Source organism: Calypte anna, chromosome 11, assembly GCF_003957555.1.
Source record: "Calypte anna isolate BGI_N300 chromosome 11, bCalAnn1_v1.p, whole genome shotgun sequence".
NCBI classification, from domain to species: domain Eukaryota; kingdom Metazoa; phylum Chordata; class Aves; order Apodiformes; family Trochilidae; genus Calypte; species Calypte anna.
The window spans coordinates 12,857,577-12,875,328 of NC_044257.1; the positions used below are offsets into that span (position 1 = coordinate 12,857,577).

The window sequence follows — 17,752 nt, forward strand, 5'->3', positions numbered from 1 at the left end:
TTACATCTTTATCAGCTTATCTAAGCTTTTGCACTTAAAGGCTTCTGTCAGTTCAAAGCACAGTCACTGCTTGGTTGAACAAAGCTCAGCTATGGTTGCACTCCTTAGCCTTTCAAAAATAATGCTAGCTTAATTCAAACTCATGTACTACAGAACTTGAAGGAGTTTAGATATGCATCAAGTAAAAATTTCTTTCAATTTTTAAAATACAGAGACATCAAAAAAAGAAGAAACATATCAAGGCTCTTGAAGTTTAATTTTAGTTTTCTCAAAAATACATTTTCCTTTCCAGGGAGTACAAATATAATTTGAGTTCTTTCTCCACTCCCTTGCTTTGAATAAAGAAATCACTAAAATATAAATAAAAATTTACCATCAAAGAGCAACTTTGTCAATACAAGCATTTTGGGAAAATCTTAGAATGGTGGAATAATTATAATATTGGATTTTCTGCTCAGTTTAGGGATAGGCAAAAATTGCTACTACACAGCATAGTGACGTATCCAAGCACATTTGAAATGGTGGGAGAGCATACTAGTTCAGAATGGCTTAAAAATGCTTTTTTTTTTTTTTAACTTGGATTTTGTTGTTTAGGGTTTATGTCCATTTTTGATAGTTTGCAATCATGGCACATTGAGAAGAGAGTTGGTATCCTTTCAATTGCCCTTTTTGAAAGAGCAAAAATATGGATCACATCACTAATACATAGTTTCAAAAAGAGACTTAAAAATTAAGACTGGAGATTTTCAAAAGCCAGAGCAAACTCAGCCTATTTCATGTAATAGTAAAATATATTCAAAGCAGTAACAAAGCTGAGCACAGAAATGACTGGGTTTGTGCATCAGAACTTGCATTCCAAAATCCTTTGGCCACGTTAGGACCCATGACAGGTAAGGAGGAAGAAATCATTAGGAATAAACTGTTGAAAAACTAAGAAGATACAAGGTCTGGTCATGTCTTTTCCTTTCCCAAAACTCAGTCCATCAGCCTTCAGTCATGCTTACACACTGAAGTCTTGGGTTTTCTCTCTGGCTGCTATATGGTATTTGCAGTTTATGAAAACCTGAGTTCCTCATAATAATGTCCTATATATTGAAAATATAATTCTCTGGTCTTGGAAAAAGTAAGCAATTGGATCTTCTGTAGTATTTGTCAACTCAGCCAGGGCTGAGCAAAAGAGGAGCCTTAGTCCAGCAAAGTGCCTGTAGTGCCTTATAGATCAATCAGATAGCACCAGTGGTGACCCTGTCTAAGGGATCATTCATCTAGAATGGCTCCTGTCATCTTTTCCTTTGGTACAAATGCTTTGCACATGCTGGTCAGCAGAGTGTTCAGTGAAAAGTTTAGATGGATATTACATAAAGCAGCAGGATATTATTTTCAAATAATATAGAGAAAATACAAAAAAAAAGGATGGGAGAAGGCAAAAATTGAGAGACTGGTTTTACAGAACATCTGAGGCTTTGATGCTGTGGGGTGACCCTGTCACTTCCCTGTCTCTGAGTACTGCCAGTTGTGCTGGTTGGCAGGAGTCAATTGTGCCTGTCCTTTTGAGAGGCAGCCTTCTGCAGTGCCTTGTGCCTCTGTGTCCCTCTGGACCATGACAACGTGTATGTGATTAATAGAGATTGCTTACTGGGGAAAAACAATTGTCTTCACAGGCAGGATTTTTCTGTCTTGATTGTGGGTTTCTGAGTAACTGGAAGGGAATTCTGTTGCTGGAAATGAGAAGAAACTAATTTAGGAGAAGATAGAGGTGACTGCTTGTTATCCTGTGATATAGTTCAATGACTTTTATTGCAAACTTTAAAAGTTAAAAAAATTTCAAGGTGTTTTTAAATCGTATACAAGTCCAGAAGTGCTCTCAGCAGGTATTATATATGTGTTTTACTCCAGTCTTTACTCATCTTGCTGTGATATTTTACTCAAATGGTGCAGGAAGCTCCTAAATCATAGATGTGATGTCCTTTATCACAGAAACACAATATTTAATTTTTTTTATTCCTGAAGATACACTGATGGGAGATATCTTCATCTGCATAATTCTAGAGCACAATCTGAGATCTGATTTTATCACATCTGATGCTGATATGTATTAAATGACTGTTTACAATGGCCACTTATCTTCTGATAATTTGAAGTCTTTAAAGCATTCAATAAATGAATGTTTGCTGTCCATCCCTGAGCAGAATGTCAATTCTTGTTTATAACATTATAAACTTAAAAAAAAAAAAAAAAAAGTCCAGTAATTGTTTCCAGCAGGCTCATTTGCATTATTTTTTCATAGTAATTACAGGAACAATGGGGATTCTATACCTAAGAGCAAAATGTATGTTGTTCTGTGTATGCTGAAATATAATCACAGCAAATATGTTTTAATTATGTTTGCTATGCTGCAGAAGTAAAGGCACGGCAGAAAGCTGTTCTAATATCTACAGAATGAGTCATAGCATAAAAACACTAAAACATTAAACTAAAGCTGGCTCTAATAAGGAAAATAATTAAATTATTACAAACAAAGGGAATGAAATTGCTTTGTTTTTGTTGGAAGTAAAGGTTTAATTGGAGGATTTGTGTAGGAAGCAGAAATGGGTTTGCTTTTAAAGCAAATAAGAATTTAATTCTCCTACAATTTGAGTCCTTATTCTGAGATAAGTGACAAATTTTCCTTTAATGTGCAGTTTTGAAAAGTTGGGTAGAAAAGATTGTTTTGTGTCCAAATAGATTCCAAATACAAATTCTCGGAATATCAAAAAATGTTTTGGCCTAGGCATAGTATTTTTACTTTTTGAGAAAGAAACTTTTAATATGATAACAAATGAAATTAATTTAAAGAGAAATGTTTTATTTACATTTTCAACATATTAGGAAGTTAAGCACTTTAAAAGTGAGAAACTAATGCATATATAGGCATAAAATGAAGTGAGTGTCACTACATTGTTATATTTAAAAAAAAAACCAAACCACAAAACACTTGAAATATATACAGTGCTGCAAGAGTAAGGCTGGTGTTTGGGGTGTGGCTTCTTTGTGGGCGTGAGCAGCTCTCTTTAGGAACTTCAACTGCACCATTTATACTGAATATCAATATTTCTGCGACTTTGTTTCCCTGTCAGTAGGATGGGAATCAAAATTAATTGTTGCTTTGCACTGGTATCCTGATGCTTATTCAATTACTGTGGTGATATATTCAGATTCTGGAGTAATGTACGTGATGTCTGTGCATTGTGTTTAGATGTTGATAACATGACCTTGATTGCATGAAGGCAACTAAAAGGTTATCTCGGGTTTGTGCAAAGCCTTGAGAGAATTCCTGGTATTCAGGATGTGTGATCACTCTCAGCATTGCACCCCAGGGCTGTATGACACGGCCAGTTTGATGATGACTCTCTTAGCCTAGGCTATCAATATAAAGTGTCATTTCTAGAAGAGATTCAGGCCAGAAGAGAGCTTTAGCCACAGGGAGTGAGAGGAAATGAGCTTGGCAGTGAGATTCCAGGCAGCATAAATAAGGTTTGGGAGTATTCTTAGTAAAGAAATACACTCACTATTGAATATAATGAGATCCAAATCAGGTATTACTTCTGGGGGAAAAAATAAACTCAGAGGCTTTCTATTGATCTTATAGTCTGTAGCCATTCACTGAGCTATGATCTGCAGTCAAAGAAGCTATTGAAATTTATGTTATCTTTGCAAACAACTTGGAGCCCAACCTTCAGGAATGTAATTCCTTGTATTCTTCTCAATTTTTAACAAGCTGCTATTCTAATTTTTTCTCATGCAGATTTCTTGGAAGAGCTTCTTCCCATTAAGCAATTCCCCCATCCCTTTGATGGTGAGGGACTCCTTCTCCAGTGTTTCTCCACAGAGGCTTAGAAATTCAGTTAGTGTCAAACCTCTTGCAGTCAAGAAAAGGAAAAAGAAAGAAACAGTATTTATCAAATGTAAAACTCTCAAGGTAGTTCTTAAAGTGAATACACAATTGTACTTAGATTGTTGGCAGTTTTTCCTCTTATTGTAGGTATTTGAAAGACAAGCAAACCACAGCCTTATGTAACCAGAGAAACCAAACCCCAACCGTCTTGTAATCAATAAACTGGCATCTGGAAGTTAAAAATTCTCTGTTTCATTTTCTGTAGCAAGATTTGAATTGCCTAACATACACATAACTGTTTTCTAGGTGCTTTTAGAAGCCATATGCTTCATATTTACTTTCTTTTTGTTCTTCATGCTTTCCCATTTGTATCCAATGGATATTTCTATTTCTTGATTGTTTCCATCCTCCAAACTGACTGATGTTTGATTTTTTGACTTTCATTGTGACTAGCTCTTTGAAACTACAGCTCAGCAGACAGAAGAAATTGAAATATGAGGATTATTTTATTTTCTTGTGACAACATAACATATCTTAGATGGAAGATTTTTACAGTCTTTTCCTATTAACCATTTCCTTTTACAGTCTTTTCTTATTAACCATCACCTAATCTGCATAGCCTTGTTCTTTTTCGTTGGTGAAGGACAGATGGCAGACTTCTAATTATTAGAGTCTTGTATTAAAGTTATTTCCTTAAGGAAATACACATCTGTCCTACAGTATATATATTATGTCATACATTGTCCTACAAATATATTTTGTTCAGGTCTAGAGAATGGTTGGAATCAATGTAGTATTCATCTAAATTGTTAGAATTGGACTGAGCAGAGATTGAAAATACTGGCAAACAGCAGGGATTTGAAGTTACAGGTGAACTGTGTAGAAATCCATGGTATTCATGTATCAGGAACAATTGAATCTTTAAACAGAGATTTCTTGCAGTCCTGATGCATGCTACAGTCTCCATGAATTTGACTCATCTGTAAGGGACAGTTCATGAACTATTTAACAAACAGGAATTTTTATGTCTTTCTGTATTCTTTCACAGATATGGAAGTGTTTGTTAAGCCTGCGTATCCATAATACATGAAACTAAAGCAGAATATATAGCTTGCTCAGGGACTCTGCTTTTCTTATGAATCCTATTATATGAGCTGTTTGTGTTGCAGTTCCCCAAAATTGCTCTATGTTTTCTCTTTGTCACGTTGAGATTCCTTGGAGTTTGTGCTGGCTGGGAAGCAGGCTGTATTCGGGCTTATTATTTTTTCTTGAAAATGATGTTTGAGCCTGTCCTACCACTATGGCATATGTTCTTATAGCATGATCAGAAAAAGAAGGGAGCCCATCAGGTTCCCTGTTTTAGCTGCATTGCTGAAACTGATGCTGTATAATCAGAAGGAGTTATGCACCAGACTGGAGAAAATTATGGCTCCAAGCATTCTTGTCCTGTGAACTTGTCTTTCTCTGAGAAAAGCTGCGTATTAGTGGAATTGGCAGAGCTGAGACACAGAACTATGGTCCAGTTGATAAGAATTTACAAACTCAGAAAGCCAATTGTGGTCAGTACTGAGATACTTTATTTATTTATTTTTAATTTTCAGGATGGGGGAAAAAAATCTAGTTTAGTTGTGCTGTGACTGTAATTTTTGACTGGCCGTGATCCCAATTTATGTCAAAAATTAATTAACATCTGATAGCCAACATACATTTGTTAGGTATCTGGTTCTGTGTCAGAATATCATTAACAGAACTGAGAAACACTGCATTTATACTGTTAAGGTTTTGTTGAAGAATTTCATACAGCAGAATCTTTTCAGTTAACTTTGCCGTCAATGTCCATTTACATGCCCAATGATCCCATCTCCATAGGCAAACAAAATATTCCATCTCCTATATTCTGAGTAAATGTGAAAAGGCAGCTTTACTGACTTGATAAATAATCTCAAATATTTTACATTACTTCAGGGTCTTGGTATTTTTGGCACTGTATTATCTCACAGTCAGATAATTGTTAATCTCATCATATAGTTTGTATGAAAGTCAGTTACACCTGATCTGTTAGGTGTCAGAAAAGTATAAAAAAAATTGTAGGCTAGTGTTAAATTCTGCATTTAATTGAACTATAAATTATGGAGTCACTATGAATTACTAACTAAACATTAATTGTGATGATTTGTTTTTTTCTTTTTAGGGGTGTGTCCTTGGTTGTGTATCTTTGTAACTCTCTATATAGTTTCCAATAAGGAGTTTTGTACAGTGTCCCTTGAAACTTGAGGCAAAGACTCCTGCTGAGTTCCTTGGTCTTATCACTGAATCATTGAGGCTTTAAAGGACCTCTGAGATCATCAAGTCCAATATCAGATACAGCAGATGCTAAAACCATTCACACTAAAAATAGAAAATTAAAAAATTATCATCTTAGGACTATAAATTTATGCAAGAATTTGGCCTTGTTATTTCCATGAGTTTGAGCCAACTGAACACCTAGGTGGTGATTGTAGAAATTAGCCAATGTCTTAGAAACTCATTTCTAAAATTATGTATTCTGGGTTCATTCTTCCTTATCTCTTCAGTAAAAGGGAAGGGGGAAAAACTTGTTTGATATTTCACCATAAGCAGAGGACAGTGAATTAAGCTCACTGAAGCCTGCAGCACACAATATAACGGAGCACTTGTGTCAACAAGGACCTCTATCTGTTATTGTAAAGCAAGTAATTAATAATCATTATTTATAGATGAGTACTGACTCTGCAGTTGTCAGCTGCCCAGCTAACCAGCTGTCATTTGCTTCTCTCAGTAGAGTTCTCCAGATAATAGCAGCAATGTACATAAGATATTTGGATTTTATGTCTTTCTATATATAGGGTGTCATTTGGATAATTTAAAAACTTCAGTTCTAAATATCCTGCCTCTTTCTTATGTTTTTTAAGTCTGTGGAATTTTTCTTTTTTTTTCTTTCTTTTTTTTTTTTTTCTTTGAGGCATTCTAATAGATACCTGAACTCATTTCCGTACATAAAATAGCAGAGTCCTCGGAGATCTTAAGGGATTTCCATTACGCAGTTGTTTCCCTCCTTTGCTGTTCCTTTTATCGTAGAATCATAGAATTGGCTGGGTTGGAAGGGACCTCAGAGATCATCAAGTCCAGCCCTTGAAACTACATATGGCCACTACAGTATCTAGTGGGCAACCTAACAATCAGTAATTTGAAAGTGTGTGCCATTTAAAAAGATGATCTGAGAAATCACAGTGTTTCTTTGCCTCCCAACTCCAATCTAGTGGATGCTGTGCATCTTCTCTGGTACTGATAACCTCAAAATATACCAGTGCAGCAGAGCAGGTCACCCATCCTTTCTAAGAATATCCTGAATGCAAAGAACAGCTGAATGGGGTGAGGACCATTCTGTGGGTTGGCTGCTCTCTGCTCACAGAGTGATATAAGCACTACCAGGCTTGTGTGGGGAGAGAAATCTGACAGTGATTCAACCATCATTAAATTAGTACAGATGTCTCCTGCAGACTCCCACAGTAGTCTTCACCATGCACTCATACAATTTGGATAAAGGTCTAGACTAAATCACTGCAAAGTCTGTATGGATTCTGGCTGGTTTGAGATTGACATATGTTACACACTTACAGCTTCTGTGGCACTGATTTGTATACACTTTGCCTATGTTCATGCTGAGCCAGTTTCTTTTTTTTGATGGGACATTGACCCCAAATTTTGGATGTGTTGAATCACAGGTAGAATAGGTGTTTACAGCAAATGACATAAATAGTCCTAACAGTGCCCACACTTTTAATCACAACACTGCTGGTTTTTCCTCCTTGGAAACAGGTCAAGTTATCTGATGTGCCAAAGTGATAATTGTCACTTAGACTTTAGTCTCCATAGGAAGTGACAAGGGGACTGCAGGATTCAATAAAGTTGCTAGAAAATCAGAGGTAATACATCACGAAATATCAGACTCTACTGGAGTGGGCACAGTTTTTTATTTCTGCGTATTTAATACTGTCTATGTGTAATGGTTTGTGTTCTCCTCTCCTCTGTCAATTCTTCCAGAAAAGCATTAACAAAGGCAGAAGCTATGATCTATGTCTAGTGGCTGAAAAATATTTGAAGCTTAATGGTACTGCAAATTGATCACATTATGAGAGACATAACCTTTGTGAGTCAGTTTGTAAGAAATTCACAGGAATGCATGACTTAGTGGAAATGCATGGGAAATTACATTAGGCAGCTTTGAAAACCACACAAGTGATGTGGCAAATTATTTCTCATGAAACTGCAGGAAATAACAGTAACCAGTTTCAACTAGGTTCTTCTGAATAACTTAAAATTATCCCTAATAAACATCTAACTGCAAGAAAATGAGGGAAATAATCAAATTATCCCTATGTTGCATCTCTTCATTCTGATGTCTGACACTGATGTTACTATGTAACTGCAAACATGGAAGCTCTGAAAAACCATTGTTTTGTTTGACATCAATCAAATCAGGAATTTACTCTGTAGCATTTCCTAGCTCTGTTTATTTTCACATTCCGAGTAACTTGGAAAATATTTTAATACGAAAAATTCATACTGTATTGCACAGTTCACAGGTTAGTGTAAGTACAATAGGACAAGTTATATTATCAGATGTAAGCAAATAGTTTACAAGATGCTCAACATGTAAGTACTCACAATTTATTTTTTCAGTTCTCTTTATTTCACTCAGTTACCTTCTCAACAGTTTTCAATTTTAGCTCAAAGCTGGCTGCATAGCTGATGTTTATATTTCTGCACTGTGGATGTTTGACAGCCAATTGCTAGAAAAGAGCTTTCTATTTGCACTGCCAGCTTTACACATTATGTGATTTTAGGCAATGCTTACTTCCTAATGCTCAGGCACTGAAGTGTGCTAAGCAGGCATCTCAAGTTTGAAAAATTACGTTTAAAAAAGTATTTCTAATGCTTTCAGGTTTTTTCATTAAATGTTACTAAATAACAGATTGCGTTCTAAATGGATGTGAAATTTCTTTCTTAGGAAGGCAGACAGGTTAAATATATTATCTCTGTAATCCTCCTAATCATTGAGTGAAGTATGATCTGAAGCCAGGGTGGTGGAAGCAGCTCAAAGCCAGAGCCTTGAAGGATTGTAAATTATGACAACTTAAATATGCTTAAATAAATAGAAATATCCTGTCATCTATGACCACTCTGGTCTATTGTGCTTTTTTCTGCCCTTGGTTGTCCAGGCTAGATCTTGTATTTTGTCTACTTTTACAGATTTTATAAGCAGCCTTTAAATAACTGCTATAGGTAATGTAGTGATTAACCTTTTTATTCCTCTTCTGCAATCCTAAGAGTATGTATTAAGAGGTATTGCTCTGACATTCACTTGAGAAAATAATTTGAAACACAGAAACAGGTCTTAGTGCTGAAGAGCAATGTACTCTGTGCCTGAGACTGAGGCCTAGCAAGTTATAGAGTAAGTTTTTAAAGAGGAAAGAAAGAATGTGGCTCAAACAGCAAAGAAAACAGCTCAGAACAGTGTGAATAAGATGATGATTAAAGGAACAAGAAAGCGGATTTTGGCATATGGGAAGTGCCAGACTTCTGGCTAGCACGTTGAACTGGAAATTACCATTTCTTAAAGCGTTTTACAGCCTTCCCCATTTCTGGTCAATATAGAAGATGGAGTGGCAAGACAGGCTCTGCTGGCAGGGGAAGTTGACAGCCAAGAGGGAGCAGTCTTCCAGCATGATGTTTGGAGACTTCACACAATCTTAGAGGCAGTAGAAACTCCAGCTTAGCTAGTGTTCAAGACTGACAAGATGGAGGAGAGAGTGAGTGACTCTAGTGCTATTTCACTTAGTTGGAAAAAGTGACAAGTGCAGGAGACACTCTTAATTATGATGCCTGGAGCACTAGAATTGTTAGTATAAACAAACAGTAGATCACAGACAATTACTTTGTTTTCCCTGAAGACACAGAAGAAATATATTTTACAAGACTAAAACTACATGTAGTTTTTGAGGCTCTCTGTACCTAGCTTTTGGATCTCCTGTGGTGAACTGCAGTACACTACAGATTAAATAACAGAGATAAATGACATGGAAATGGATTCCTCTGACAACATGACGGAATTTTATTGCATGTTTCCAAATATCAAAAAAAGTTTGGTTAAAAAAAATAAGACCTTTTTACAGCAGCAATGTCTGCTGTAAGATGGGAAAGGAGCAGCAGTCTGGGTTCAGAAATACTTACGTGAACTCCAAGCTAGGCAGGAAGCCAGCTACAAAAAGGTGCCAGCCATCTGAGGCCACTTGACACAGGACACTTGGGTGCTAAAGAGCTGCAGAAAGCAGTGAGTAAAGGCAGCAGTCCAAGCTGTGGTGGGACACAGGTCATGTGTGGTGGTGGTGTTCTCTGGACAGAAGGGAAGACAGATGGTATTCCCAAATGGGAAGGGCTGAAGCCAGAACTAGGGCAACAGAAAGCTTCAGCTATCATCTGGCTTAATATAAGGATTCAGAAGAAGTAAGGAATGTAAGGAATGCATACAGAAAAATCAACCTGAGGCCATGCTTCGAATGAAGATAGAAAGGAGTAGAAACAAAGTACCATTGTTGCCATCACAACCACTGAAGATGAACATGTGATTGTGGATTTGGGGAAAACTTTGCATCTGAGGGCGTAGTTTCCTCTCTCTTAAGGAGTTCCCCTGGCAGGGAAACAGCTTCTGTGATACAACACCAGCAATACATAACAATTCCGATTCAAAATTTATTTTGTGATTAACTGGAGGTAAATGTGTCTATAGAGCTGTTTAGGAATGGCTTGGGTAGTCCTACAGTCTAGATGTTTTGTTGAAGACACAGTCAAATTCCTGAGCTCTTTTCTTGCATCAGTTGGTCATAAACAGTGAATTAGAAAAACAGATTGTTAGATCCCAATCTTGTCTCTAGTTTCTAAACAACAGTTCACTCTAGTGTATTGTAAGATGATGCCAAAAGGTAAGCAATGAAAAGCAGTTTGTGCACGAATATAAACAGAGACAAAATTAGCAAATCAAATAGAATAAAAAAGCAGTAGCAAAGAATAAACAGAAACATAAAAGAAGCCATCTGGAATCAAAGATACTCAAATGACATGGTAGGAAACTGAGGCAGACAAAAGCAATGATTACAATCTTAAATGAAAGTGTTAGAGTGATATTATTGCTTTAATTCTCTTTGAATATGGTTATGAAACTGCAGCTGAGAAGTGTGAGCAGTAATGTCTTTTGACAGTTACTCCAGAGGCTTCAAGTTACATGGTTCTCATATCTTAAATGAAACCTTTGTCATCCACAGACATGTCTGTTTCCTTTCTTAAAGCATTCCAAGTACTGACATTATGTCAGGCACATCAAGTCTGTGCCCCAGTTTGTCATTACCCTGAATAATAATGCAGAATATTTGGTTTTCTACTTCCCCATAGTGCACCATTACTGAAGATGGGATCAGCCTATCCATGGAGAAAATGAAAGATTTTATTAAATTGAAATTACATTCACTTTATTAATCCTTCATTGTGTGCAAATGAATTGAATCTATCTACAGTAGTTTAATTATGAATTACTTTTTTTAAACTCTGGGTCATCAGTAAACGTGCTCATTGTGTGTCAGAGCACATCAACAATGCTCACAAAAGCCTTCTCTAACACCTAATGATGTTCCTATTTTTAGCAAAAAAAGCCCCACAACAATGTACAAAGTCACATACAAAAAGAAACACGTAATGAGTAAGATGCATTATGGGTTTTGAAAGCATTGATATATATAAATGATTGTAAAAGTCACTAAAATCCTTCCATAATTTCACAGAACAATCTTGAGCTTCTTAGAACTCAGCAGTTTTGCAGAAGAGTTGTAAAAGCTGAGAATTCCATCTTTAAGCTCCTTAAATGGGGTCTGCGTCATAAATGAGGATTTTAATTGCAAGGAATAGGTAAAAATTAGATAAACCTCAAAAATTAGCATATGGCTGGTGTGTTATGTGTGTACCCATGTAACATGAGGTAAAAATCAGAGATGCAGTAGTAAATTCCTTAAAAAGATGCCAGAGCTATGAAGGAGTAGAATGATGCAAATTTTAAAATGAAGTTCTAAGGGCAGATTATACCTTTTCCCTTGAAATAAGTAAGTGGTAATTCCCTTGTAATTACATGAGGATGAATTAATTACTTTATAACAAACTCAAATAAAAACTTGATTACATAATGCCTTCTTCTCTTTCCTTAATTAAAAATGTCCAAAGCATTTCATAATATGTAGATTTCCCCCTCTTGTGAGTTATTGATATATTTATGCTTTTTTACTAATATGAGGAAACTGGGGTTACAAATCATCCTTTTGTTAATGCATCTCATGACAGGCTCCTCTGTAGCAAATTGTGCATCACCCACATACTTGGAGAGTTCTTGAAGTGCTCAGTCCTGCTTCTAAGTCCAGTCAACAGCTTCTCCCCATTCTGGGCATTGAGCAGCCCCAAGTGCATTATATACTTCCTGAGGGTGAGGCATGTGGCTTGAATGTGAAATTCATTGTGCTGAGCAAGCTGTTCTGACTACCTTTGGTTTGCCAGGTAGCTGGGAAATCAGACTGAGAGCAGGTGAGAGTTTCCATTTACAGAAGAGACTGTTAAATTTCTCTCTGTACTCAGAACTGCAAAAGAACTTCACTAACTTAACTTGAAGCTTCTGCAGCCTTTTAAAATATCAGTAACATATTCATGTTGGTTTTTTTTTTTACTGCAGAGTAGTACTTTTATATCTACAGAATGTAGACACTCTGAGCAAGTCAGTCTCTGCAATTTCTCTTGCATTGATTGTAATTATACATGTTTGTAATCTATGTATGTGGGAGACTATAAATATATGTTACATTTGAATAGTGTGTTGGCAATACTTCTAGATATGCTTTCATTATTAGTGAAAATAATGTTAGTTTTGTGGCAGTACACTGTATGTGCTGTTGCAATTAATACTGACTTCATGGATTATCATTTGTATTGTAACAGAGAACAGCAAAGGAATTCATAATTATTAGGAACTGCAGTGTTCAGAGGGTTCATTTTGAATTAAGTTCATTTTTTAGGAATGGTCCTGTGCTGAGGCTATATGGGAGCCATTAGTAGGGTATTCATACAGGGCATCTGGACCACCATTAAAACTAGGAGAGGATCCAAAACCTCTCCTATTGCCATAAATCTGGGCACAAATCTGGTGATGGAATCACATTTGCTAGTTTAAGGGAGAGAAATGTTTGAATTTAAAGTCCCACAGGCAGGGAATTGATGGAGGAAGATTTCACTTCCTTTGAAGTCATTAACTGAGTCTCACATGAAAAAAAGTGAGTTTGAATCACTCTTAACAAGACTAATTTTTCCAGTAAACATACTTTTCTCTTTGTTCTGGGATTCTGTCTAGCAGTGGGACATGGGCAATAGATATCTCCTTTTTAAAAAAGAAAATAATTGTTACATTTCTCTATATTGCTCTGAAAAATGTGAGGTCAGCTTTCAAGCAGAGGTGCAACAAATCAAGCTACAGGTTGGAAAGCTATCTTGCATTTATGACGTCTCTGAGGCTTTTTCACCAGAAACCAATACTCATCATATTCATTATGCCTCTCTATCATTCACCTAGACCCTATGTAATTATGTGTTTAATGATCTTTAACCTTCACATGAACACAGCTTGCTGAAGCTTGACCATTCCTGCAAATTATTGTTCACATCTGTTAGAAGAGAGAAAATGTTACCTGGAAAAAATGCTATGTTTTCTGGCTTAGAATTTCACTTCAGTGCTGTGATTTAACTTGTGAGTGGATTATGATGTTTTAAATCTAAATGCAAACAGTGGAGTTATCTGGAAAAATGGCTTTTCCATAGGACTTTTAGTGTATTATTTGGATATTAGAGTGTAAGAACTTGAAAACCTAGAAAAGTGCTTTTATCTCTCACCTTGCATCATCAACATGAAAAGAAAATAAAATTTCTGTAAGTGCTGTGTTTATAGCTTCTTTTTTAATTAAGAAGTAAAATAATTTCACTATAATTTTTCCCACTGATAATCTTTGACTAAAGAACCCCTGGTCTTCTGCTAATCAGACTCAGTTTCAGCTCTTAAGACTGAAAGATCCTTCTAGCTCTTCCATTTTTTGTTTAAAGTTTAGCCCTTCATTTTATAGTATTTAAAATAGCAATATCCATGTCTTCCTTTTGAAAGAAAGGACTTTAACATATTAGAAGAAACAATTCAGAATAGTCCGAATTTTTTTTTTTCATTTTAATTTCCTAGGGCTCCAAAGGTTTTATAGTCTACTTTATACCAGAGCTGATTTATGAACCATAACTTCTGTTGGGTAATAAGGATAAACTTACACAGGAAATTATACTAACAGTCTCTCCTACTTATTAGCAAATTGGAGAATGCTTGAGCACTTTCAAATACCTGTGTGGTATATCTAGTTTATCCAGACAGTATATTTTTAGAAATTCAGATTATAGTTTTTCACTGTAAGGTTCTTCATATTTGGGTGAATTGAGATATTCTCAATTGCTTTTCAGAGTTCTGTATCTAGACAATGTTGTTATATGACACGATAGTAACTCAGCTTTCAATGTTGTGCCCAAAACTTCATTTGCAATGTTCAAACTGTATAGATTTTATTCAGATGCTTAAAATATAAACAATATGTTTAAAACACAGATTCTGGATTGATCTTGACAGGTTGTGGTACCTTGAAAATATTTTTTTTATGGTGCTGACACCTAAACTGAGTATCATCCTGCTTATAAGAGAAATAATTTTTGAGATAAAAATTTGTCATGTCTTACTGAGCAGATCAAACTGCAGCCCAACCAACAAGAGAGTGTGCAACCTAAACTGAAATAAGGGAAATTATGATGATTGTTCTCAAGTAGAAGCTGATTGCAAGTACAAGAAGAAAAAGAGAATTTTTGGAAAAATGACTCAGCTGTCACTTGATGTCTGTGTGTATGCTCTTGTGGAATGGGTAGGAAGAGTGAACTGGATGAAGCAATGCATATCCTTGGATTGTTACATTGCTTTTAAAAAGTTGTTAAAACAAGGGTGTGGTAATACCGTGTTGCCAGGCAAAAAGCTGAAGATGAAGTGACACCTTTTGTAGTCTGTGGGAGTTCTGCTGTTATTGCAGTGCAGAGAACACACGGGTGGCCTAGAATTCTGTATGTATAATAAATCAGATCAACTGGAAAATCAGACCTGACTGCTATTGTCTGCTGTGCTCATTGCAACAATTTGAGATTCCTTTTGGTCAGGTGCTGCTAACAAGTTTTCTAAGCTCCTATTCCTGAGTAGCAAATTGCAGATAACTGTGTGACCAATTATATACTGAAGAATTTGCGGAGCCTACTCGTGGTTTGACATAAAAATCTACTTACAGTTTGGCTGTAGCCAATATTAAAAGGCTTTTTCCTACAGTTATTTTAACATTGTATTACAGATTCCAGCCCTAGCAACCACTACTATCAATTGAAGAGTAAAATACATAACCAGCAATAATTTATTTTGAGCTGTCTGCACAATGATGAGTAAACTGAAAGGACTAGTAGTAGTTGTTGCAACTCATGTTGAAGCTTTCTTAAACAAGTTATACAAATTTTCATCAGACTGTCTTTTGTGAAGTAGAGATAAACAATAATAAATGCAAGTCACATTTTTACTCATAAGTTATACACTGCTTCCCATTCTTCTTATGAAATGTGTTGAATTTAGTAGTAAATTTTAAATAGCAAATATTAATGCATATTTAAATTATTATCCTGTTTTTAGAATGTATTTACACTAATACATATGCTCCAGCAATTGCTGCTCTCGCCTTAGCAAGTTAAAATTTACAGGAGATAATATGATATTTAGTACTTGGCTCCAGTGTTTGGCTCCAGTGTTCTTCATTTTAGGCTTTTACTTAAGGAAAAGATTCAAAGTAAAGAAGAAAACCTGTTTTTTCATACTGTTTCAGATTATTATAAATATCTTTTTTTGAAAAGCCAAGCACAGCCTACATATCATTTCTTCTAATGTGGCATTTAGGAGAACAGGAAGATGTGTGTAAGGGTTTCTTTTACATTTATGGAAACTTGCTTTAAAAAAAGTTTTTTTTTCATGGGAACTACTTTTAGAATAAAGGTCTTAGAACCTTTTAAGTTCTGCTAATAGCTGAGTTATGGTATGTTTCTAAATTTCTGTGAATGCTGTCCCTTACAACATTTACACAGATGATAGTGTTCAGCCATTTTCAGTCACCTGAAAATAAACTGTAATAATAACACTAAATAATAAATTAGATTAATGTTGTTAATCCTTCGTTCACACTTTGATCTAGTAGGTTAAGGATGTTTTGTGCTTGTTCATTTTGGCTGATAATTGTTCTGAAGGCATTTACATTTTAGAACAGGGATTTAAAATATATATAACAACTGCTTTTTAAATAGAAAGTCTAATTATGCCTGTGATTACATTCACTTTTGATTAGTATGCATACAAATCCCTACTCTCCTTGTGTATTCAAGCTGAGATATGGATCACTGGTGCTAAAAGTACAAAAGAATAGCTTGACAAAATGTACTGTTAGAACTATGCAAAAAAAGTTTTGGGTGTAATTTTTATTTCTAAAGTGTTTTTTTTTTCCTTTCAGTTACACACAGATCTGGATCCTGGCAGTAGCAAAATCAAGTATATTCTGTCAGGAGACGGAGCTGGAACAATCTTTGTGATCAATGACAAGACTGGAGACATTCATGCAATGAAAAGGCTTGACCGTGAGGAAAAAGCTGAATACACTCTAACAGCTCAAGCAGTTGACAGGGACACAAACAAACCTCTGGAGCCTCCTTCAGAATTCATTATTAAGGTTCAAGACATCAATGACAATGCCCCAGAGTTTGTTGATGGTCCATATCATGCTACAGTTCCAGAAATGTCTGTTGTAGGTATGTATGTCTGAAAATGGGCAAACATGGACACAGTTTAAACTCTGCCAATATGCCATTGAGTTGTTGATGAATAATATGATATTTATTATGTTGTTAGCATTAATTTGCATATTTTCAAATCTCTTCTTGGCCAAAGCTTTCAACTGTAGCACAATAGTAGAGTCCCTTAGTAGTAAGAAAATGAGTAACAGATGTATTAATGTGTCTGTCTTTGTCCAACAGCACTTTAATGGGCTAAATTTATATTCCCCTTATGATGCTGGAGAGTATTGTTGTTGAGAAGAATTTATCAAAGATTTGTTCCAACATGACAGCCTAATCCTGTTGATGTTTTGTTGATGCTTAATTATCTGTTTGTGTATTTTCATATGCAGATGTAGCACTTGCAGTATGTTGATATATACTTACTTGTTTTCCTCTAACTGCAGCTGTAATCAGCCAAAATAGAATGAAAGATGCTGTGTCTGGGCATTGATGGTTGGACTCTAGGGTGGACTCAACCATTCAGCTGTAGGATTTCTGCAGAAGACAGAAGAGAAAGACAGAGAAAGCTATCAGTCCCTACTGATATATACATAGCTAGTACAGGTGATCTTAAGCTGCCACTAAAGCAAAAGGGAAGGAAGCCCATCAAACTATGAGTCAGTTTCAGGGTAATGTAAGAATTCAGAGTAAGCAAAGACATCAAAATCTGGCCACAAAATGTGGAGTAAATTCTAATGTTTTATAGGATTAGGCTGAGGATAATGTGCTTTTCAGCAGTTTGTCTACATCTGTCAAAACAAGATAATTGAAGGAGTGAGTGCCAAGACACTTCATTAAAATAAAGCAGCACCCTATCAGAAAGTTTCAAAACCCATCATTCTT

The 17,752-nt window shown here is 35.7% G+C and overlaps 1 protein-coding gene across 4 annotated transcripts in view; it reads left to right on the forward strand.

The window, feature by feature from the left end:
• Positions 1–17,752, forward strand: part of CDH8 (cadherin 8) — a 140,640-nt gene that overhangs the window by 34,537 nt on the left and 88,351 nt on the right. For all 4 annotated transcript variants that reach the window (XM_008491636.2, XM_030457619.1, XM_030457620.1 and 1 more), the window contains one exon: positions 16,588–16,882. In XM_008491636.2, coding sequence (XP_008489858.1) covers positions 16,588–16,882 — 295 coding nt within the window. The remainder of the gene's footprint in view (positions 1–16,587; positions 16,883–17,752) is intronic.